The sequence below is a fragment of the Pleurodeles waltl genome, chromosome 1_1, assembly GCF_031143425.1.
Source record: "Pleurodeles waltl isolate 20211129_DDA chromosome 1_1, aPleWal1.hap1.20221129, whole genome shotgun sequence".
NCBI lineage: Eukaryota > Metazoa > Chordata > Amphibia > Caudata > Salamandridae > Pleurodeles > Pleurodeles waltl.
The window spans coordinates 433,586,259-433,610,915 of NC_090436.1; the positions used below are offsets into that span (position 1 = coordinate 433,586,259).

The 24,657-nt window shown below is 42.4% G+C and overlaps 1 protein-coding gene across 1 annotated transcript in view; it reads right to left on the bottom strand.

Moving 5' to 3' along the window:
- Positions 1 to 24,657, bottom strand: part of MCCC2 (methylcrotonyl-CoA carboxylase subunit 2) — a 310,005-nt gene that overhangs the window by 235,336 nt on the left and 50,012 nt on the right. Inside the window, exons 4-7 of the mRNA XM_069224200.1 lie at positions 21,456 to 21,557; positions 17,586 to 17,713; positions 9,484 to 9,596; positions 4,767 to 4,880 (exon numbers count right to left, since the gene is read on the bottom strand). Coding sequence (XP_069080301.1) covers positions 4,767 to 4,880; positions 9,484 to 9,596; positions 17,586 to 17,713; positions 21,456 to 21,557 — 457 coding nt within the window. The remainder of the gene's footprint in view (positions 1 to 4,766; positions 4,881 to 9,483; positions 9,597 to 17,585; positions 17,714 to 21,455; positions 21,558 to 24,657) is intronic.

The following is a 24,657-nucleotide window of genomic DNA, read 5'->3' on the forward strand; positions in this document are numbered from 1 at the left end:
ATGCACAAGTGTACTCTGATGCGACAGAGGGGACAGGTTTTGGACTCTATTGGCAAGGTCAATGGTGTGCAGAAGAGATGCCAAGGGCATGGAAGCGAGGGGGGAGGAGTATTGCCTTTCTAGAATTCTTTTCTTTGGCAGTGGCAGTGACATTATGGGGACATCGATTAACACATAAAAGGGTGCTGTTTCATTTTGACAATATGGTAGTGGTACAAATAGTCAATAGACAATCTGGGATTCAGTCACTGAAGTTAATGAGGGTTTTTATATGGCAATGCCTAAAACACATTACATTTAGGGTACGGCACGTAGCAGGTGTGGACAATGACACTGCGGATGCTTTGTCTTGTTTATAGTGTGAGAGGTTCCGTGGGTTGGACACGGCCACAGAGAAGGTCAGGAACAGGATACCACTGGAGCTGTGGAAGGCCAGACACAGAGAATGCTACAACTGGTCCTAGATTCCTTGGCAGGATCAACAAGACGTACAGTCAGGCTTGGCAGGAGTTTTGGAGAGTGGGGTGAAATTGAGGGGGTGGGGGTGCAGGACAGAGCGGAGGATGCAGTTCAGTTTATCTTGGCTTTAATTGAGAAGGGGCAGTCTCGGGTGACCACTGCTGGGAAACTGGCTGGTATTGCATTAATAGGCAAGCTACTGTGGGGAATCACCCCCCCATCAGCGGGCGAGCTCGAAGCACGCATATTGGAGGGGTGGGCTCAGGGTCAGGGGTATCGAAGTCCTAGATGCAAACCATCAACATGGGAGTTATTTTGTGCAGTACTCAGAGGTTTGCCTATGACATGTCATGATGAGGATGAGATGATTTTATTCTACACATCGATGGTGTTGATGTTCTTTGGGACGTTTCGGGTGTCAGAACTGTTGGGCAATAAGAAGAACAAGAGCACAAGATGGGAGGAAGTGTCTTGGAGCAAAAGAGTGTGAGGGTATGGTTGCGCCAGTCAAAGACAGAACAGAAGGGAAAGGGTAGAGAGGCTGTATTGTCCTATTACGCGGTGGAAGCAGTGTGCCCAGTAAGGTGGGTAGGCAGGCTCAGAGTCAATAGGCCAACAGTGAAGTTTTCTTGAACCGGTCTGGCTGCATGGTAACGGCATATCAGCTGTTAGCTGCTTTAAGGAAGGTGTTGTTGGGTATCGGGGTTGAGGCAACAGGCTACTGCATGCACTCCTTTAGGATTGGGGTAGCAACAGAGGCTGTGTAAAGGAGGTGAGGGATGTGAGAGCATCAAGATATTAGGGAGGTGGGCATTCAACTGCTTTCAGCATTACATACGGGAAGTTGAGGAGTGTCAGTAAGGCAGGTTGGCTTACATTTACTTTGTGTTTTCCAGGTGCTGTGCCAGGCTTGGACAGGCCAGCTCTTTCGGTTATGATCGTGGGCCATTCATTTGTTAAATGGGCGGAAAAAGACATGCAAAAGCGAGTAACCATGGTGCCAACCTGGGATTTCAATCAGCGTTACTTAATTTTCGATGGCATGGGAAAAGGGGCATGACATGGAGGGAACTCCTCCATTGTTTAAACAGAATAATGATCTGGGGACAATGTCCTGATCTGATGCTATTACACCTCGGAGAGAATGATTTAGGGGTAGAAAAGGGGGTAGCATTGATGCGGGGAACGAAGGAGGAAATGTTAGAAATTCAAAAACAGTGGCCAGGGACACATGTAATCTGGACGGAGTTTATTCCACACAGAGAGTGGAGGGGGGGCTGTCAAACCAGCTGCCATAGAGAAAACTAGCCAGAAGATAAATAAGGAGATGAGGACTTTTTGTAGGAGGAACCAGGTAGGCAGAATAGAACATGAGGATTTGTCATATGATGCAGTTGAGTTTTTGAGGAGATGGAGTACATCTCTCATTTATGGAGATCAACTTGTGCCTTTTGCACACTGGGGATGTGGTGGCCCAGAAGTTGTGCATACCATGGGAAGGTTACATGTAGGCAAAGTAAGTTACAGGCTCCTTACGTCTTTCAGGCAGGTGACGGCGGGATTAAGGAGGGGACAGAAAAAGGGGAAGCAAAGGTTATCTTTTTCTGGGTGGCGGTTTTCGCAGAGAAGGTGGCATGGGTTAGCCAAGTTTATAGTTGTTGGCAGTGGCGATCCAAACGGAAAGGTAACTGGTAAGCAGGAGCACACCTGGACGAAGCACACAGTTTAAGGTTCAGTACCAAGTTTAATTAGTTACAGGTTTAATAGTTACAGTTAAGCGGGATGGGAGGATGAAAGCCTCAAAGGAGGAACTTTAACCCAAAGCAGGGGGCACAGCTCTGCCATTTAAGTTGCAGGGGGAGGGACATTTGTAGGAGAGTGGGACGAGGGGGAATTAGCTAATAAAATATATATAGTGAGGTTTAATTTGTAAGGCGTGAGGCCAGGCAAATGATGTAACGTGCACCTATTTCAATAAAGCGGCCTTTTTTACAAAACAAGGTGTCAGTGGTCTGTGCCTGTCCCCTATTCCCCAAACTAAAAAGCGGAGGCCCCGACCGCTGGAGCTCCTGAGCCATGTGGCCATTTTAGCTCCAGGCAGGCAACACCCCTGAAAAACAAATATTTTAATATCAAACACAACTTTGTATACAAATATCGAATTACGTTAAATGTCTGTTTTTGTTCATAGAGCCTATTTAACACCCCCTCACCACCACCACCACACACAGACTGTATCTAATTTAGCCTACGGCAACAGATAGATGCACAGGCTGCTGTGTGTTGGAAACGGACTATCATGCTTTGGTCATGCCTGTCACTGCAGCCATATTCGTGGGGGGTGCTGCATGACATTGTTCAGGCCACTACGCACACCGAAATTACAGAGAGCATCACTGCTTTTTAGGGCTGTTCCCTGGACCTACAAATAAGAAGGGGACAACAAGATACATAGATTAGGCTCTACTACTGGCTAAAAGAGCTGTAACAATGCAGCGTTGTTCAATGGGCGGGAGTGGAAAGCACAGCCTTCGGCAGGAAGGAGAGAAGCCCATGCAAGTACCCTATAGCGGAGTATTGGGAAACAATTGGGCATGATTTTATGGAATGCACCAAAGATTAAGTTAGACCACAGTATTGTCACGTGCCCGACGTTTATACTGCTAGAATTAACCAATGTGACCTTCCTCCACTCTCACAACAGCTGAGTTATCTTACCCTACAGTATCACATATAAGTGACCTGCCAAGCATCGTAATGGAGGAAATGACTCAGACCTACAAAGGAGCTGGGTTCGCTTTATCCTAAAATATCCTTGTGGTGGAAAGAAGAGGGACTAGACAATTTAAAACATGTGTTACTGAGTTTTCCAGGTCTGCCAAGCTGGTGAGCTCTAGTTAATCCTAAAAATGCTTAATGCAGCGTTGTATGTACTGGGTCACAGAGTGTGACATATATGCTGAATTTTGTTGTATGTACAATGCCATTGTATGCTTGTTGCTATTGAAAATAGTTTTTACACATTCACTTTTTTAAAAAATTAACAGTGATTTAGAGATCTTTAAGACACTAATAAAAGACATGCAGCTTTTCGAATATACTGAGACTGTGAAGTAAACCAGTGATTTATGATGCTCACAACTGTAACGTTCAGCTGCCGTTTCCACCAATACCAAATTAATTCCACACTTTTATAACCATAGGTATAAAATGGTGGCCTCTCAGCATTTCCTTTAGAGGGGACATGGACAAAAGGAATTTTCTCATGACAGTGTTTCTCTATATAAACGCACTGGAGGGAAGCTATTGAACCTAGTGGTTTGGAAAGCCCCAATGACAAGGAATACCCTACACCAGGCTGCTGACAAAATCACAGGCTTGGAAGGGTGAAAGGCATGGGACATGACTGGAATCTTTAAACTGGGGGACCTGCTGGAAAGGCATATGGTTACATCTTTTGAGGTGATGCACGGTGAATATAACCTACTACAAAGTGATTTTTTTCAGTATTTCAGAGTTCACCAAGCTATCAGGAAGTATCATTTTGACAGGAGCGAAGTACAGATCACACGCCATTTGAGGTTTGAGTACTGATAAAGAAGCTGGAAGGCTAAGTGATTTCCAAAAGATATAGCACTTTGCTTCTGCAATCTACAAGACTCTGGTGAACCTACATTAGCAGGTGGCAGACCTGGGCACAGAGGAGGATGAAGAATGTGTGAAGCCCATGAACGACCCTAGGGAGGTGGCCATATAATCTAGTTTGAGGCCTTTATCTTAAGACAATTTAACTCCACTATGCTGAAAGAAATCGTAACTCACACTCTGATGGGATGTGATGAAATACTGAACGGAACACAATCTTGCCCTGCATGTGGAAATAATACTCGCTCATGTATGGCTATATGGAGTATGGGCGCGGGGGAGCTGCCTTTGCCCAGGTACATAAGGGCACTACATGATCTTATACTCATACTATCACACACACAGCTATAGCTTGCAACTGGTGTAGTATCAAAGTCCATATTTTGACAATTGAGGAGAGGAGTGGATTGAGACATAGCTGTGATAAAATAAGCGTTTGAGAGGTGGGGGTATCCAAAGAAGTGTTTGGGTCCCGTGCGGTGTACTTTAACAACATTATCCTTTATTTATTCATAATGTATTTAGATTCTTTTTCTGTTCATATATTGTTTTGAGTTTGTTTTGACTTGTATATAATATTCTAACTTTGTACAGCAAACTGAAACGAACATGGAAGCCTGGTCAGTTAAAAAATATTTTCAATATTTAATAGAATCACTCACCAAAGGAGGTCCCCCTAAGAAAATGGTGCCCTGTTTCTTGACTATTATGCTTTCATCAGCCATTGCGGGCACATATGCACCACCTGCAGTACAGGATCCCATTACTACAGCGATCTAGATGGAAGAAAGAGCAGAACGACAAAAATCTAAAAATGTTGCACCATCTCAGAAGAAAGAATAGAACGTAAAAAAAGTGAACAAAGCATACATGTTCAGACAATCATTGTCATGCTGAAAGGTATATACACTCAAAGATATGCTACTCCACACTTTCAACAATTTGATATCTGACAGAGTTGCCCATCAAAAACATTTGCATCAATTTTATTTAAAATGACTTTGCAAACTTTTTGTCGACATAGGCTCGACTTGATTGAGGGAACAACCACACATCCACAAAGCAATATAGAACGTCAGAGGATGATGGGAAGTCAGTTTGCAGATCCAATAAAGAATAGAATAGGCAAAGTTTAATGCTACATTTTTTTTCTTAAGCAGAGCAATACAATACACAAATGTCTATATTATGTAATTTGTACTTCCACAATAATATAATGACACGTATCCATAGCATATTTATTATTCCTTAACATGTTCCTTATCAACTACACTCAATATACAAGAAGAAAATCTCATTAATAAGGTAAGAAAGGAAACTCCCCAAATGCACACACATCTTATTGGAGAGCAGATACCTAGGGCCTGTCCTCTGGACTGACCTGGACCAGCCCTTTGACTGGTTTAGGCCTTTGTGGACCCAGCTTGTGCACCTCAAGGCATCCGTCTCTGCTGCTACTATGACTGCAGCCTTGTGCTCCTCTATCTCACTCTTGCACCCTTTCTCTCTCTCTGATCTTCCATCTGCCCTTCTGTCTCATTTGGTTTGTGCATCTCGCGCTTTGCTCTTTTGCCTCGGTTCTGCTCGTTTGCACTCACTATCCACTTTTTTGCTGCTGTTTTTCCCTCCCACTCTTTGCACCTTGTTCCTTTCTCTCTTTACCGGCCCTTCCTGTGCTTCTTTTCCCACCTCGTGACCTGTCCTTCCCATGCTCCTGCTAAGCCCCGCCCACCAGCTCCTCCACTTCTCTTTTCCATGACCTACTTAATGGCGGCCACAGTGTGGAGACGATGATGCTAGACCAATGGCAAGCCAGTCTGTGGCCAGCGCCAAGAACCCTGGTCCAACCACCCCTCGATGGTACTCAACCTGGGATACTTTTCCCCTCACTGCTGCTACGCCGCACTGCACAACACAGAATATGCTTTCACTTGCACTCTATGTCGCTTGCCGTGCAGGAACACCACCACCACCACCACCACCACACCACCTTCACACAACCCACACAGACCTCAACCCCCATGCCAGCTAACAAACAAACTATAAAGCATGCTCCTCCACACCAGCTCACACACCACAGAAGTCTGGGACATCCTAAACAACAATGCTCCAGACATCCACTTCCTTACAGAAACATGGCTGACTGCAGAGTTGGCACCTGACATCTCTTTGGCTGTCTCAGAAGAATACAAAATCACACAACAGGATTGCCCACACAAATAAAGGGGAGGAATCTTCAAAGAAACTGTCATCTGCACTACTGTTGTACGGTTCCCACGAAAAAAGGAAGGATTGCGTATTAGGGCGGCAGAACTTCAGGGCAAGAGGACTGAGTCCATCTACACCACCGGGAACGGTCATCCAAGAAAGCTAACAGTGCCTCACCTGAACCCTCATCCTTCCTGGAGTAACAGGTGATTATAGCAACTTTGAACATGACACTCTAAAGTCGTGGAAACAGATCTTACACTTTATGTTGTTTTATTCATGCATACCCAGGGTAAACACAAGAAAGATACAAATAAAGGTTTTCATACATTTATTGAAACAATCATATTGTCGCATAGCGGGAATGAGCTGTGATTATTAGGCAGATGAAACAAAGCATTGTGACCCATGTTACTAGCATGGAGAAAAGAATAAACAGTCATACCATGGTAATCTTAGATCTTTATCTTCCTTCCTATCACTAAGTACACTCTGAGAGCATAGCGGGTATACCCTCTGCCTCTACCCAATCTGGGAGGATAGCCTGAGACCCCCATATCTGGAAACCTGAGCCAGGAAGCCCATCTAGAGTGGAGTTGGCAATCCTTTCTGCAAGATGGAAGAGCAGCGTCAGCATAGCTGCATGTCTAACACCGGATTTGTTCCAGGACAGCAGTGGCCAGAGTGCTCCTCTGACACCCCATGGGGGTGCACCCTTTATATAATCTAAGCCACATCATCTTAGAGGCACAGCTCTGATGCAAGGATAAGTCTAAATGTTAGAAGCGGTCTCCAAACAGACAACGCAAGCACTAGAATATCTTGCTCTATCTTCCAAGCCTTAAACAAAGAAAAGCTAACTAAAAACAAGCAGCATGTACAACGTATTCTCAAAATAATATTGTGCAAGCATAAAGTGTGTGAAATGTCATTGCTAAAAGCTATATCAGGTTAAAACATGTAAAATATAAAACTAAGCTAAAATGGAGAACCAGCGTGGGCTAATGAAGGCTTCACAACACTACAGTCTACGAGAATGCAACCTCCTACATGGAGTACCTACACTTCAAATTGTGAATCTCGCTAACTTTCAGTCTGAATGGAACTCTCGTCTACTGCCCTCCTGGACCCAGAGCCAGCTTCACCAACATCTCGGACTTCCTCACTCCTCTCACCATCAATGCAAAAGCACACATTCTACTTGGTAACTTAAACTTCCAGCTTGAGACCCAGAAGGACCCAATCTCTGTCACACCTCAAAAGCCCGGGAAACCTTTGACTCACTCAATCCATCACTGGACTAACACACTCCGCCAGACACACCCTTGACCTGGTCTTCATCACCTTTGACAATAAAATCACCACAACCACCCCGCTCACCTGGACTGAACCCACAATCACCCACTTCCAAATCAACACCCCTCACCAGACAAAACCCACCACCACCAGCCAGGCTAGTTGTAAGTGGAGCAGACTCATCAAAATGGCCCTACATCCTGCGCATGAACCAGGCCAACCCCACCAGCAATCTGAATTGTGACATGAAACAATTTGACAAATGGATACCGACTGCGCCAACTGGCAAAAACAACAACAAAAAGAGAACCAGGATGCATGCAAGATGGCACACCGACAAACTCTGAGCAACTAAATAACTGGAAAGAAGATCTAGAACTAATCACAAAGAAGCAGCTTCAAAGCGGCACTGAGACGTTACCATGAGCTAATCAGAAACCAAAAAGAAGGCTCTAGCAGAGCGCAAAGACAACCACACCATCAGATGCAAAGAGATCTTTGTGATCCTCAAGGACTTTCTGCACCAGCTGCCACCACATACATTACACCCTCACATGAGTTTCCCACCAATCTATCAGAGTTTGTCAGCAACAAGGTCATAACCATCTACAACAATTTCGACCTATAGCCGAATTCCACCATCCTCCCCAGCAGCTTACCCGTCGAAGACCCTGTAAACACTCTGCTTAGAAAACAATACAATCTCAACAGAGAAGGGAGTGCTATCAAATCACAATGGGACACCTAGGTAATTCAATTACATAGCCAAAAACTATCACATCATTCACTTCATCAAGATGGCAGGTTCTTTATTCAGGCCATAGGTACAAGGGAGCTGTAATGTAGAGTCTTCAAATCACTTTTATTCTTCAAGATAAAAATCTAGCCAAACCAACACGTTTTGTCCCTCCAAAAGGACTTCATCAAGGAAGAGAGCACAGTATATTGCTAATTCTGTTTTTCCTCACAAACTACCTTCTAAGTAAATGGGGAGGAACTTGTCCGGCTTTGGAGGAAGGAGGTTACGCATGGCGATGGAAAGTTTTTGAAGGATGACTTACTGGTGGCCATTAATTGCATGGTAGTGGTGACCGGTTCATCGGCATTTGCGTAGAAGGTAGTTTGCACTGCCTACCCATATGCACCTCACCTGCATACCCTTGCGGGTGATTTAGTGCAGTGGTTGCCAACTTTTTGACTTCTGTGGACCCCCACTTTATCATTACTGGTATCCGGGGACCCCCCACTGAGCCATTACTAAGAGCTGGGAACCTAATCTGTTAATTATTATTTAATTTTCTAATCAGTCGCGGACCCCCCTAAAGAAGCTTTGCAGACTACTAGGGATCCCCGGAACATAACAGAGACATAAGTGAACTCTACCTCCACAGCATTACACTTCTTTGAAGAACTGGATCTATATTATGTGACCTTTCCCAATATATACCTAGTTTTAGTAAATCCAGACGTCTTCCTCAAGCTACTGATGACCACATCTTTCGTGCCACAGTAAAGTATTATGAATACGGCATAATGGGAACAAGTGTCAAATGAGATGAGGGGTTCTCCACATGCACACAATCCGAACAACCAACTTATGCCAACATCTAGTTATGGATAATAACATTTAAGTGGCCCATACTCTAACCTGGAGGCATAGTTTCCCGATCAACAGGCTTTTTTTTCCCATTATAGAAGCTTAAAAAAGTCCTGAAAGGTGGCAAGAGTCATTCTGCCCTGGTACAATTGTGCACTCGAGTTATAAATACAGTGTTGTCTCACACTGTATTCACTTTTAAAACTCGATCTGTAAAGCCACATTAATAAAAGCAGGCATACAGCAAATCGTCAGGTATTAAGTGTCTTGTGACTCACCTGAAAGATCCCCTTTGAAGACATACAGGCCTGGTTGTAGAATATACGACCAAAATGATCTCTGTCAGGAAATACTTCTGCTTGCCTTGGGAGGTTTGCACCACCAGAATCAACTACAATAAGAGAAAATATAGAATGCAAACTCAGATATTTCAAACCTCTCTCAATTAAAGGGAAATATTTGTGACCAGTTAGCAACATTCCCGGTCATACAGTCCCAATAAATCTCTATGAAATGGACACATTTGCTGAAACCCTCCATAAAAAGAAAGCCAGCCACACTATATCACTTGAAAATCACACATGCACCCAGAGACCAAAAACAATTCATCAAATATAGGTATGGCCTTCACATTCTCTTTTAAATAAAGTCTACAAGTCTAGGTTCCAGAAGTCTGGGTGTGTGTGATAATCATATGCAGAAATACACAAAAATTATATGTTTATCATATGTAATTAAAGGAAGATGCTTGTTGGTTAGAGTACATTTGCAAGTAATAAACAAACATTTGTTCAGAGATAGAAGTCATAACATTCTACTATACATTCTACTGTACCACTACAAATTTTAATTTTCGTGACCCCTTTTGATCTCAGTTCAGATTTCTTGCGCTTGAGTACCTGAAGCCAGGGCCCTACGCAAATATGCGCCATGTTCACAAAAGGTGTTTTACCTAAAGTGAAAGGTGGGGCATATGAGAAGTGTTAACAGGCAGCCATGTGACCTGTGATTGCACCTCCAGATCAACCAAATTCCATGCACTCATGGTTTGGTATGGTATTTATATAGCATATTTTACCCCAGACGAGGTGCTGATCCATATATCCCTGCATTAAAATGATGAAGGACAACTAGAACAATACCAATGCCTGCTATGTCTTTTTGAAGTTGATGGAACACGTAATCACAAATGGAGCTTTGTAAGCTATCAAAAGGCATACATCGAGAGTTATATAAAAAGTTTTTTCACTTTCTCCATATGTTCTTCTACCTTTGTGTAACAGGCTGCACCGTTCCAATGTAACTACAAGGGACGGACAGGGTTTTCCCAGGACATCAGCATGGATCACTGTGGTATTCTCTAGTGTTAAAACTAACAAGCTTTTAAGACACAACCCAGATACATTTGTGACTATTCATCTTACTTGGTGGAGAGTGGATACACACACGTCACTGCACCAGCAGAGAAATCAACTGACACCCACATTATTGGAAGTGGCCTCCACACACTTCACAAATGCAGTTTCTTTGGCAGATACCTGGCATGACTCCCCACTAAAACAGAGGTGTAGGCCATCCTTGTTTGAATACAAAATGTGATTCAAACACAAATTTCTTTTAGGTCTATGCAAGCCATAGACAACCATGGGCAGACACAGAACAAGAAGATACATTTTCACTGGAGATGCCACAGAGCCTGTAACATTCACAAGTACTGTGGTAACCTTCCCATTTAATTCAGCAGTATTCATGAGTAGAAATGTAAAGCTTGGGTGCCAACTCAAAGACCATGCATTCTATTTGAAACATTTTTGTTAGCTAAAGATGGCAAACTATTCACAAAGGAGAAAGACCGCTAGCTTTGGCCAGCTTCTTTTTTTAGGTCATTAAAGTACACTTTATGACCAAAGCAACACCCCCCCAGCAAATTCTCATCACTCACTTTAAAACATTTAACAAAAGTCCAATTAAGACTTTGGGCAATGATTTTGCTAAACATTTTAAACAGACATCATCCTACCATAAATTAAAGCTAGAAATTCATCTTTGTCTACCTAAATGACTGGCAAATGAGACTAGTAGTTTTAATTCTTACTGTAAGCCTAAGGCTAATTTTTCACATTTATGTCAATAAAAAGTAGCAGTTCCTTTCAGCGAAGGAGAGAGAAAGAGCAAAAGAGAGAGAAAGAAAAATGGAGAAGGAGAAAAAGAGGAAAAAGAGGGGAATGGAGGGATAGAGAATGGAACAGAGGAAGAGGAAAATGAAAAGAGAAATACATTTAAGGTTTAGGGGTGAGTAAGGCTATAGGATGCTAAATGTATTTTTAGGATTTAAGTGTGGGTAGGACTACAGGGTGGTAAGGTTATTTTTAGGTTGAGCATAAGCGTTCAACCTCGTGTATACTTTTAGTACACTTCTTATGGCTTAAAGCGATTTCATTTGTTGGTTACTTGCATTACTCTGTAAGATATGTATCTTTAAGTGCAGAGTCAATTGAAAATGCAATAATGTTTGTGTTAAAAAAATGGTAAAGGCATGCGGTATAAGGCCATAGTCGTACACCTGCATTAAATGCCACCAAGGCTATTGCTAATGAGTTCTCCAGCATCATAAAAACACGAGTGAATACCATAACCACTGGTTTCTCTGTGACACATATATCTCGTAAGTTGAGGGGTCAAAAATCAGAGTTGTGTCATCGGACAGCCTTCTAGCCATGGAGATTCAGGTCAACTACTTGATCAGGTCTGGCAGCTTCTACATCTGTTTTCTTGGAAGACTATAGCCTTCTTGACTAAAGAGAACAGACCTAAGATCAACACTGCCATTATGCCCTTCAGTTAAGATCGCAATGGTATGTGAGCAGATAGTTATGGAATACATCCAAGTTCTTAGGTAGCAATGTCACACCTTCTGAGATTTACATGGCTACAAGACCTTACTAGCTTCATTGCCTCTAAAAATTAACAAAGGGTCTCATGATGGGTAAGATACCACCATGAATGAGACCACCCACAGTAATCATGATGCATAAATCCAGAAAGGATGACCTTTTGAGTGAGGACAATTAACTCAAATGGCAGAATGGATCCCCCATGTAGTAACTACTGTGGTGAATTATGGTCACTGGAGGTTTATTTCTGGCAAAAGGTCATGCTACCTTCTTCTCAGTTTTTTGTGATTCCATTTGGCCTTCAGTTCAGGTCTCTTGTGCTTTGGAACTGAAGCCAGCCAGTCACGGTTTTACAAAATTCCAAGTCTTGTTTAAGAAAAGTATTTTGTGGTATCTACAGGGTAAGGTGAAGTATATGAGAAGGGCTAACAGCCAGCTTGTGCCTTTAGAAGTTCACAATATATTCACAGTTATGAATGAGACTCAATTGATTTGCTGTGTACATAGTGCGACGAAGCCAAAAAGGTCTTTGTACATTAATGTGAGATATATTTACTTCCAGTTATTGAGTAAAAACAATTATGCAATTGGCCTTACTGAATAGGAAACATCTGTATATAACAATTTCATTGATCTCTATAAAGTGTTACCAAATTTTACTTGCTATTAAAATAGAACCACAAGCCATCAAATTCCAGAAGACATGCACTATTCTGTTGGACAACACCTGGCTGTCTAGAAAGGCTAAGGCTGTCACGAAAAGAAAGACCTGATGAAATAAAATCTACTTCCCTGCAATACTAGAGGTTATCTTTTATAAACATACCTTCAGAATACCAAAGTCGAGGTCCTCTTTTAGTCATTTCAAGAGCTCACTGAAGTCCCTTGAGCTAAAACTAAGCACTCCCCGTAAGAACAACTTTCCTAAAATGGAAATGCTTTCCTTTGGAAACTGGCCCGCTGCCCAATGGCCTTTAAAAGCTAGACACTCTCCCAGCCACCAGCAGCAAATGTTTCTCAAGATTCTCACACTACACTTTCACAGAAAAATATGACTGAAAACTCCAGCCCCATACCATGGGTATGTGATTGAGCAGAATACATTACAATACCTGAAAAATCCCCAAATATATAATGTTCTTCCTAAAAAAAAAAAAAAAAAAAAAAAAGAAGCACTCTTTCACATAAAGACGTAGGACAGACATTTGGTCATGCCTGCTCCAAGGATAATCCGACCTAAAGTATCATTGGAATGTTTCCAGAGATTAAAAATGACTTATTGCCTTTTCAAGTCTCATACCCATAGGTGGATTCCGACTCCGCAATGTATCATAGTTGATGCTTTATAGCACTTAGTCCCCCTGATGAGGCACTGAACAGTTTCTGTTGGTAGTGCCCTACTCCTGGAAGCCCAATTCATTAGCCTAAGAAAGCAGAGTGAAAATGCTAGAGTTAGACCTAATAGCAAAAAGTGTTAGTAGGTTAGTGCACCCAAAGTAAGTGGCATCATGTAATGCATAACACCTAGGAATATTTGTTCCTGAAATGAATTAATTTTGGGTTGGATTAAAGGTTATAATCTAAGTTAAGAGTGTATACATTTAAGAGTTTTTGAATGCAGTGATTTGTGTGCCACATTAGGGAGTTAGACAGTCAATTTAAAAGGAAATATTCAAGGCAGAGCTGTGGCTTCTAGGAGACAACTGGAGCAACGCAAATAGAGATGCACTGAAGTTGACAGGATCACATAAAAGGACGGGAAGCTCCATAAACAAGCATCACTTGTCCAGTGGTGTAATGAAAAATAATAGGGCCCCACTACAGAATATGAACAGGGACCCCTGACTCTTCCCATATCTCACAGCTATTCATTAGCCTTGGACTGAATGTCCTTCTCTGAAGGGCTGGGGAGCCCCTGGGTAGGAAAGTGCACCTCTATGTATGGTAAACCCTCACCTTTTGCCCCCAGTGCTGATGGTTATCTCTGTTAGTGCACTTCAGCCTGTGGACAAGCCCCAGTGCTCATGCTCTCTCCTAAAACTGATTTGTCGACTTGTAAAGGGGTAAGGTCTTGGCCAATTAGAACATTACCAAGTCCCCTTAAAAATGGTAAATGGTACTCTGGGTACCCAGGGCATAGATGGTACAGGGGTCTCCAGGGGTAGAGCACGAGTTTGTGCCACCATGGGCGACCCAAACAAATGACTCATAGCAGGACTGCCATTACACCCTGCAGGAGCAGTGAAAACTGCTTGACTTTGACTGGGCCTTCAACATGAGTGGCACAGTCCGGTGCAGAGCAGTGCATACTCCTCGGGTTTGAGTGTGCCCTCACCACGAGTGGCACAGTCCAGTGCACTGTCTTGCAAACAAGTCAGATTCCCCTAAGGAAGGCCTCTGCAGCCCAGAAGAAAGGGTGTGTTACACTTAAGGTACAGGAATTAAGCACAAGCTATATGTCTCTTTAGTGTCTTTTCCATTTAATATACAATATAAGTGATAGGGGATCCATAGGATAACACAGTACTTGCTCCCGAGCAGCCCTGGGTTGCTAGCGCCATTAAGGTACCAACTAGGTATGTTGAGTTTGGTGTCAAATAATATGCCTTCTCTCCCCTGACATGGATATGGTGTCGAGGGACGGCTGGCATGTACCCAGGTGGCACCTTGAGGTTTACCCACCTGTTTGACCCAACTTCTTTGTGCTCTGGCCAGTCAGTCCACTCTTTCCCACACCTGCTGCCGCCAAGACTGGGTTCTGACCTACTGCCAGGTAGTGTGGACACTCCCAGAAGTCAGAGACAAAGGCTAAGCAGGAAGGAGGTCACACTTCCTGCTCCCCAGCCGGAATAGTAAATAGGCACTTCAGGAAGGTGAGATTCAAAGGTTCACTGCCTCCGACACCTATTTGTGCTATCCCCCCCAAATGAGGAAACTCCCCTCCCTTTCCTCCCAGGCATATTTGCCCGAGGTCAGGCAGGAAATTAGATATGCAGGGTAGTACACACCCCAAGCAGGCTGACCACACCTCTAGAGTGAGCAGCCCGGTATGTGCACTAAATGTTTATTTCTGCCATCTTAGGAGTGGCAGAATAGAGGACTCTGGGTAGCAAAAGGAGACCCACCCAGGAGATGTGGTCACCTCAGGGGTGGGAGATAGCTGCCCTTTGGCCACTATCCTCCACACCAGTAAATGCCCTAAATCCAGGATTTAAGGGACACCCCTGACACCAGAACCTCTGATCTGAACAACTGACTTTGAAGAAGGACCAAGTGGAACCCTGTGTCACCGACAACCAGACTTTGCCCACTGCAACAAAGCAGAAGAGGAATACTCTTTCCCTGATGCAACAAACTGGGAACTACATGAACGATCCTTGGCTTTGGCTCAAACTCGGCACTTCCGACCAGAGATATCCCTGTTAAAGCCAGAAGTTTCAGGCCACCATGTCACTCTCCCAGACCCTTTGACGTTCCCAAAGCTTTTTGTCACCTTTACCGCTGCCAAGGCTTGTTAGTTGCCAGTCCAGGAACTGACCCACTCACAAGACACTGCATCTACAGTCAACACCGTGCAGCCTGCTTCTGACATCGTCAACCTAGCCCCAGCTGAGTTTTGTGTCTTGCATCGTGGTGTAAGCGGTAACATCAGAACCAGTGCGAGTCCCGCTCTGCACCATGGACAGCCAGGACAACTCTTAGAAGCCACGGGCCAGGTAAAACTGAACTGACTGTTGTGGCCTGGTCATAGGACCCGAAAAACTTACCCCTGCAAGGGTTCCATGTATCTCGACCTCTAAGTGGTCTTTTGTCAATTGTGTTTTTTCTCCATTGGCATCAATGTAACATTTAAATGCCATTTTCGCTGTGATTTAATTTTGCTTTTAAAATCAATTACTCCGGCTGTGTTGATGCAGTTCCGTTAATTTTGGTGTCTAATTTCAAATTAAAATAAGCTCCATTTTTAGGGTCGAGCCTGCGAGTGCACGTGCGTGCCTCTCGTATGCAAGACGCTGTTGTTTTCAGTAAAGGGCTTGGAGCCCGCCTGCCGCTGCCTTTTGCTCATGGGCATTGTTGTCAAAAGATGACAACTTTTTCGAAAAATGTGAGACCTTTTCCATTGCAAATGCTTGTTATAAATTGCTATTGGATTTCTTTCGAGTCGTGTCAATTACTTATCGTGCATTTTGGTGCTTTGAATTGCTTAACACACATTCCTCTAGTAAAGCATGGCTGCTTTCTGCCACACTACCAGGAGTGAGCTAAGGATTTATTATTGTGACTCAAAAGGTCTTCTTTGGGGTATTGTGGGAGTATTACATGGTGAGGACTAACCCCCACACCACATGATACTCCACTTTCCTACACCCTCCAACAGAGTGTTTGCATGCTGGTTTTACTCCCCTGCAATGGATTACTGAAATGGTAACTAATAGATCTTTCTGGATTTTACATTATTTGCTGCCATGTTTTAAACAGATTGCATGTTAAAAAAAACTGTTTATATTACTGCCATTTCACCTACACAGAATATTTAATCTTTTGTAAAAAAATGTTTAACTTATTTTGGCCTGCAATAAAAAAGGATATTGTAAATGGATACATATGTTTTATACAAAATTCAAAACAATTAAAAACAAAGCATAGAAATGCAGTGTACGTGAAAAATACCTGGGAAAAACAAGAAATTGTTTGCAATGCTAAAAAAAAAAAAAAAAAAATCTTGTGGGCATCCATACTATTGTTCAGAACATGGCCCATATGCAAATTAGGAAATGGTACCCAAGTAACTTGAGTAATCTTAATCTACAGCTCCTTACATATGTCTGGAGATTGGATGGTATCCCTAAAATTTGCAATAGTACTTTAAGAAAAAGTTTAAACACTACGCTCGACAATCGAATAACCCCCTCCAACTTCTTGGCTTTGCCCCTTTCTCTGGCCTGTGGCTACTGTCCTCTCTTCTCTGGCTGAGACTGACTATTAGTAAATGGCTGTAAAACTATGAATAAAATGAGTATGCCCCAGCCACTTCTGTCCTTTTATGGGACGATTTCCAACCATGGAATACAATAGGGAGAAAGAGCATGATGCCTCGATGCAACGAAGCCAAAGTACTCATTGGCATGACTGGATCAGACTGTACAGCAGAGCTGGAGCCAGTATCTAATGAAGAAAAAAATCCTTTACACGGACGGAACTGAGACAAACTCTTCTGGAAGGATGTTCCACTTTTCTCTTAAATCCTCTGCCACCCACTTTGATGCGCACAAGGGATCCAACTGGTTGAGAAAAATGCCAAAATATTTCTATAGTTAGTTGTAACAGTTATCTTGAGCTTATGTATTACCAGGTCATTTTGTTTCTGTTTATCTCGAAGCATGCAGAATGTCATTTACAAGAAATAATGAACTTTTCTCCACTTAAAAATTGTAAGCAGTTGATTACGCTCAAGTTTAGTACAATGTTAATCTCTTGTCACTCACCAAGGTATATACACGGAAGGTGGTTCTGCATGGCGATTTCCTGTGCGCGGAGATGCTTTTTGACTGTAATTGGGTAGTAGGCGCCACCTTTTACAGTTGCATCGTTTGCAACAATTAGACATTCAACGCTGAAAAACAGATTTTTGTGGTTAATGATGGGTTGGGAACAAAACCACAACACAAAATGATCAAAGTTGTCCATCGTAATCCCAGATGATAAATTGTTTAAGACGGACAAAAGACAAAGAGATACATAAGGGAGAAGGATAAGAGGGAACGGGAAGGTAGCAGACCTCCATGGAGGGGAAGGAAACAGACATCCGTGGAGGGGAAGGTAGCAGACCTCCATGGAGGGGAAGGAAACAGACATCCGTGGAGGGGAAGGAAACAGACCTCCATGGAGGGGAAGGAAACAGACCTCCATGGAGGGGAAGGAAACAGACCTCCATGGAGGGGAAGGAAACAGACCTCCATGGAGGGGAAGGAAACAGACCTCCATGGAGGGGAAGGAAACAGACCTCCATGGAGGGGAAGGAAACAGACATCCGTGGAAGGGGAGGAAATGGAGAGAGAAGTGGGAAATGACAGGGAAGTAAAAAGGAACACGATTAGGATGACGAGAGGAAGTCAGGTTAGGGGAGAGAGGAAGGCGCTCAGAAGATTAGCTAAATTAACACTAGATAATTTGCCTATTAAAACGGAACTTAAAATGTTAAAATATTTTATTGTGTCACACAATGACTTATCACCAACATACTTTATTAACTTAAAGACAATAGTGAAAGAGCAAGAGTCACAGCAATATCTATACAGGTAATGTCTGCTCCCAATGTGGGTGAAACTTCAAGAGGAGAGCTGAACAAGCCAATAGAAGAACTCGTAAATCTGCAGTTCCATTAGTTACTCTCATATTAAAAGAGACTGACAAGATGGGGGGCATTGCGATCATGTTATGTAGATTATCATGCTCTGCTGAACATTTTTAAAACAACCAAACCAAGTTTTCCAGCTTTGTCTTTTGTTCGACAAGTTTCAAACAGGTTGTTTAGATACTCAGCAGAACACTTCACTCTCACAATATAGAAAATAGTGGTGCGCAATTTAATTTCTGTTTTTTTGTAAGTAGTACTCCTTACAAATAGAATGTAGAATGTGTAAAATAGGTTACTTTGCAAAAATATGTTTATTAGGAGCTCTACTTCTCTCTGATTGGCCCACCTTGAAACTAAGAAAGGAAAGAATTTTTTTTGGTTTATTTACAATTTTTTGCACAGTGCTAGTGCAACCAAATGGATGCGTCAAACTCTTTGGGTCGGAAAACCACCACTCTGATTTTTCACCCACTGGCCCTATTATGAGTTTCCCGCTGAGCCAGCGGACAGAAACAGCGTTTCCGCCTGCTGGCCCAGCAGGAAACTCACCAAAACATTAACGCCGGCTCGTAACTGAGCAAGCGGAAATGTTGTAGTGCATCAGGTTCAACAGCACCCGTATCGCTTTTCACAGCCCGTTATTTGGGCAGTGAAAAGAGTGATGGGGCTGTCCATGGGGGCCCCTGCACTGCCCCCCGCCTCCACCAGCCTTTGCATGGCAGTGCAACTGGCATGCAAAAGCCGTCAGAGAGAGGAGTCGTAACCCCCAGGTCAACGCTGCTTGCAGCGCTGCCCTGGCAGATTAAGACCGCCGGCACCGCCAGGCAGTCGACTGGCGGCAACCTGGTGGTGCCGGAAGTCAGACCGTGGAAGATCTGCCAGGGTCATAATGTGGAGGCCAGACCATTGGTTTGGCGGCGGTCCGACGACCACACCGATTCTGGCAGTCCCAGGACTGCCAGACTCGTAATGAGAACTTGAGTCTTGAGAGTCCAGTCTCCTTCGAATATCAACAGTATTACAGAGACACTACAGAGAAGCCAACATTAGAATTCTCGCTAGGTGGAATGGGAGCACCCATTTAGAGAAGCACCTTAGTGCGCTTTGTAAGGTCTTGTGGTCAACACAGAGGTTTTCCAATTCATCTCTAATCAAAACCAGCAGCACAATTAATAACATCAGTGTAAGAGAGATGTGATCACTTATGGCTGGACAAAAAGCCTCACCCTCTTTGGAGCTTGTTCATTGTTTTCTCAGGAATATAACCCCACAGACTCCATTACAGTACTCTATGTGTTAAACAGCCATTGCCAGGATGAGGTGCGGTGATTGCAATAATGGGAATATCCCAGAGGCGACAATGGTGTTTAACAATGTGATTAAGTGTTTGAAGTCATGTTGTTTATAGACGGCAACAAATATATGTGATATTTTCAGATGTGATGCCTGCTTGTAGGCATTCACGGATGTAAACCGATGGCAAACAGGAAGGCTTGAAGACTGGCTTAAAAGAGCAAAGGGCTACTTAGCAAAGTCAAACCACATATCATAAATACTTTTTTGTAATGTGGGTTAGGAAAATAATCTTACTAAGAGGAGCAGAGTCGCCAAATCCCAGTGAAACCTCACATATAGATGTTATTCTGCTACAAAAGGCCAACTTGCATGATCTGAAACAGAATGAATCAAGAGAGGCAGAGGCCAATAATCTACACTATGTTTTATGCTAAAGAAAATGGCCATCATGGTGCAAGCCAGGGTGCATTTCTCAACCACCCAGGAACTGTCAGGGTAAATAGTTCATGGTGCAGAGATTTTGAAGAGGGGTTACAAGGCACCTGTCTTTCCATACCTTCCTACATTACGTTGGCCACGCCAACATCATCATGGTTGCGAACTGGAACAAGACACTCTCAGGAATAGAAAGTATGGACAAAGTCAAGAAGGAAGGAAAACGATTAGTACATAATAAGTGCATGTAGTCTATGGGATTAAAATATTTCCAAACAAATTCATTTCAAACAAAAAATAACTGATCCAAAAGTGCACATCTTTCGTTGTTGTTAAAACACAAGAAGACTGGTTGGAGGACTAAGCCCAACGTACTTTTATTAGTCTGGCTTCTCTTACGAATCCCAGAGATAACAGAAAAACCTGGCAGCCCTCTGCTAGATTGGCCCTTTTTTGCAATCAAAATAATAATTGCAATGTATTTGCTAAAAAGTATGCTCGATGTTTGAGATTCCAATTTAAAAATGATTGCTCTTAAAGGTCGGGCAACCGAGATGTTCCTGAATTTCAAGGCACTTTTTAAAAAGTTCATAAAAATAATTTAGAACAACGTGTTTGTACGATAGTTAACTGGAAAGTGTCAGAGATGGCCTTAAAATTGAGTTTTTATTTTTGATGTCAACTTTACATGGTTGTGGAAAGGGGGGCGTTACAGGCAGAAGAGAAGAGGAATAGGATAGTGTGTTCACAATCCGTTTTTGATGACTTTCTCCATAAAATATTTTAATTAAAAAGACATTCTAAAGTAACAAACCCCCACTCTTTATGCTGAGGATTGAATTGCGGCTCAGTGAGGTGATCTATGGAATAAACCTGCATTACAAAGTCCAGTTTTAGGGAAACATTAGCAATGTTTTACGGGCCTAAAAAAATTCTCTCTAGTTGACTTATATTGGAAAGTTTGATTAGACTCAAGTGTGAGCGCAGGCCTTGTAATTGGCAGTCTCTGCCTTGCCTCCTACAGCCATGGAGATGAACGTCCTTGCACACAATACAAGTCAATATAAACTGGAGAAATGTTAGTCTATAATCAACAAACCTCTGTTTCCTTTTTCATCTCTTTGAAAACCTCATCAAATAATATGCTTAAATAGTCATTAGGAATTGCACAGGGGACGCTAAGCGCCAAGAGAAATCTATATATATGTGAATCAAAATAAATACACAGGATCTAGTCACACAAAGGAAAAACAAATGTCACTTTTACCCTGACACACGACCAATTCCTGTGATAATGCCTCCGGCAGGGACTTCTTCATCACCATATAACTGGTAACCTGCAAACTGTGAGAACTCCAGAAAAGGCGAACTGAGAATAAGAAGTTAAGACATAGTTAACGATCCTGAAATGTCAGGGCACTTTAAAACATGGTTTAAAATGTACGATATTTAAATATAAAAAGTGCACTTTTATCTTCTTATTCTTTAGTAGCAACCTACGGACATAAGCACATACAAGAAAAGTCAGGAACGTGTCTGAAAACAGCAACATTGGTTCGCTCGATCAGTACGTTTATTAATAATAATAATAATCACACTGACGCGTATTTTATATTGTGTTAATAAAGGATAGTAAATAAATGTGCTAGGATTAACAACCTCAAAGGAACTCATTGTAATGACCTCTATCGGATGAATGACCAACTTATCTAAGTGCACAGGAAACTATGCCCTTAATGTACATCAAAGTCTGTGAATTTATCGACCTCAGACAGCAAACACGTAAGGCCAGCCTTTCAGGAATGGAGATCCCAATCCAGCACTTGCCTCCTCCGTAACCATGCAAAAAAGTGTCTCAGAGACAAAAAGATTGTCTCCTCTCCTTTTTAGGGCCGAGCCTGCAAGTGCATACACCGGTGCATGCGTCTCGCATGCGACACACTGTTCTGTACAGTAAAGGCTTGGATCCCGCCTGCCGCTCACCATTTGTTGGTTTGCTTGGCATTCTTCTTTGCAGCCTCGTATTTCGTCAAAGCACACGTGGCATCAGTTCCGTTCCTCTGTGTGGAGCAGGGATCAAGCACAAATTAATTTCAACTTCATTAGTACCAGTCCGCTGCTCCCGACGTGATCAAGGTACTGTTTTGTTCATTTTAACTTCTAGTGCCCAGCAAACAAAAGGCTTGTGACTGGCAAAAACGTGTCCAGCAGGACAAACAAAATTGCAAATTTAAATTTTTCTAAACTAACTTTCTTTTATTTTGTTAAGTCGCTTTTCTCAGTTTCCACTCATATTTGGCTTTTGTTTTTGCTCGTGGGTGCTGTTGTCAAAAGATGACAATTAACTTATTCAAAATATGCAAGACATATTGCGTGGCAAATGCTTGTTATTCTTTAAGTTCCCCCTTTGATGTCAGCGTTAGCAGACATGGAAGCCCGGTTTTACCCACAAGTCGGTGATATACAGTTGTTATTCAAACTTTATCCTGCTATAGGCAGTGAAGATTTTATTGCTAAAATTTCTGCTTTGAAAGACACTAGATGACTTATAGTTTTCTAAAAGTAAATCGCTACAAAATATAGGTTTCTATGACAAGAAATACCACAGAGAAACTTATCTTTATGGCATACATCTATTGGTGACGCCTCCACTACCTCATAAATAGTTTAAAAAAAGAAGAAAAAAAAAAAATCTGTGGGCCTTGTTAGACGCATATTGTACCTAAACACCACAGTCTAATGAATAACTAGGGCCTGCTTTTGGCTTCTGAAAACTTTGAAAAAGTATACTACTTATTTTTTACCCACAGACGTCCACAAGCAGGTGGTCACTGATTTTGTTCAGTCACACCTAGACTGCACCAATTATATTTTATTGGCCCGCCACAAAAAATCTGTTAAGAAACTTCAAGCTGATCCAAAATGCAGCTGCACAATTATTGTTGGAATGTCAAGATAACGTAACTCGCCTATTTAGAGGAAACTTCACTGCATGGTGGCCATAAAATAATATATTCTTACTAAGGCCATGGTTACGGTGCACTAGATTGTCCATTACGATCGCCTTCCCGGTTAGCCAAAATATTCAGAGTTTATTTCTCTACACTTAATTTCCGTTCCAAGGTTGAATTTTTCCTAGAGGTACCTACTATTAGAACCTCTTCCTTTGGCGGTCTGGCTTTCTCTAATGCTGCTGTCAGAGAATGGGATTGCCTCTATTTAGCTCTAATAAATGAAGTGCCCACTGGGCTCTTCGAAAAGAGCACTGAAAACTGTACTTTTTAAAGTGGCATACCATATCTAAGTAGTCTGTTCGTAAGCACTTAAAGTTATTCAGCAGCAACAAACTCCGCTGAGTGCGAGCTTGATAAATAGCCCATGTACAACTACTCCAAAAAAATATATATATTTATCAAAAGTCATCGACTTTCTAGGGTATTTTCTACCTGAGGAAAAAAGTAAAACGAAAAAAAGAACATTTCTAATTACCAATAGCATACATGGAGGAAAAGGTGTAGAAATGCAAAGCTAGATTTGGATTCCTTAAGCCATTTAGATCTACCAGGATAGTCCGAACTGCACACACTTGATAGGTGAAGCACTACAAGGCACAGATTTCTGACTCTACCACAAAATGTTTGTGAACCAGGCCCTTGATTCAAATTGCAGCTACCTTATTCATCCGCCGCACCTGTAATTGCATTTCCTTCCAAACACACTAGGTTAGAAAATGATCCATGGGATTGAGAGACGTAGCTCATGGCTTGAGTATAACATACTTCAAGCCACAAGGTCTTGGTGTACGGAATATATGAAGAAACGACTCAATCACACACTACATTCAAATCAGTGGCAAATAATCGAAAATAAATGTTAAAAACAGAGCCGAGAATCTTTGTGGAAGGAAAATATTGAGATTCGCAACCAACAGAAAGAATGCACATGACAGGCTTTTATGTAGTGTCATAAATATCGCTTACAAAAATATAGTCCCACTGGACGTATATTTTCTATTTTAAACTCCAACGGATGATACTTTAGTAAGAAATAGTTAGGACGGAATATTTATGTCGGATGTGTTCTGACAACAATAATCTGGTACCATTCCAGACAGGGAGTGTTAGGTTTGGGGCTGTAATTTGGCAGCTTAGATAAGGTTTTCTTAGAAAACGGGTGATCGCAGATCTTTTAATTGCTGGAACACAGCCAGATGTGGAAGTTTGATACACTAATTCATTTGGACTTCTTCAACAAGAGGAAATTGAGGAACTCCACATTACTTGTTCTGGTCTTATGCTGTCCAGAAAGCCTGATAACTCTGTCCTGGACACTGGTCATGAGAGAATCTGAGGGAATAGGGTTCAAATAGTCACATGAATGCCATCCTGAGGGTGTGTGTGCTTTTGGCATGTGCCTTGGCTGGTCCATAGTAAAAAAAGGATTATTAACAGTTGGTTTGTTTTGAATAT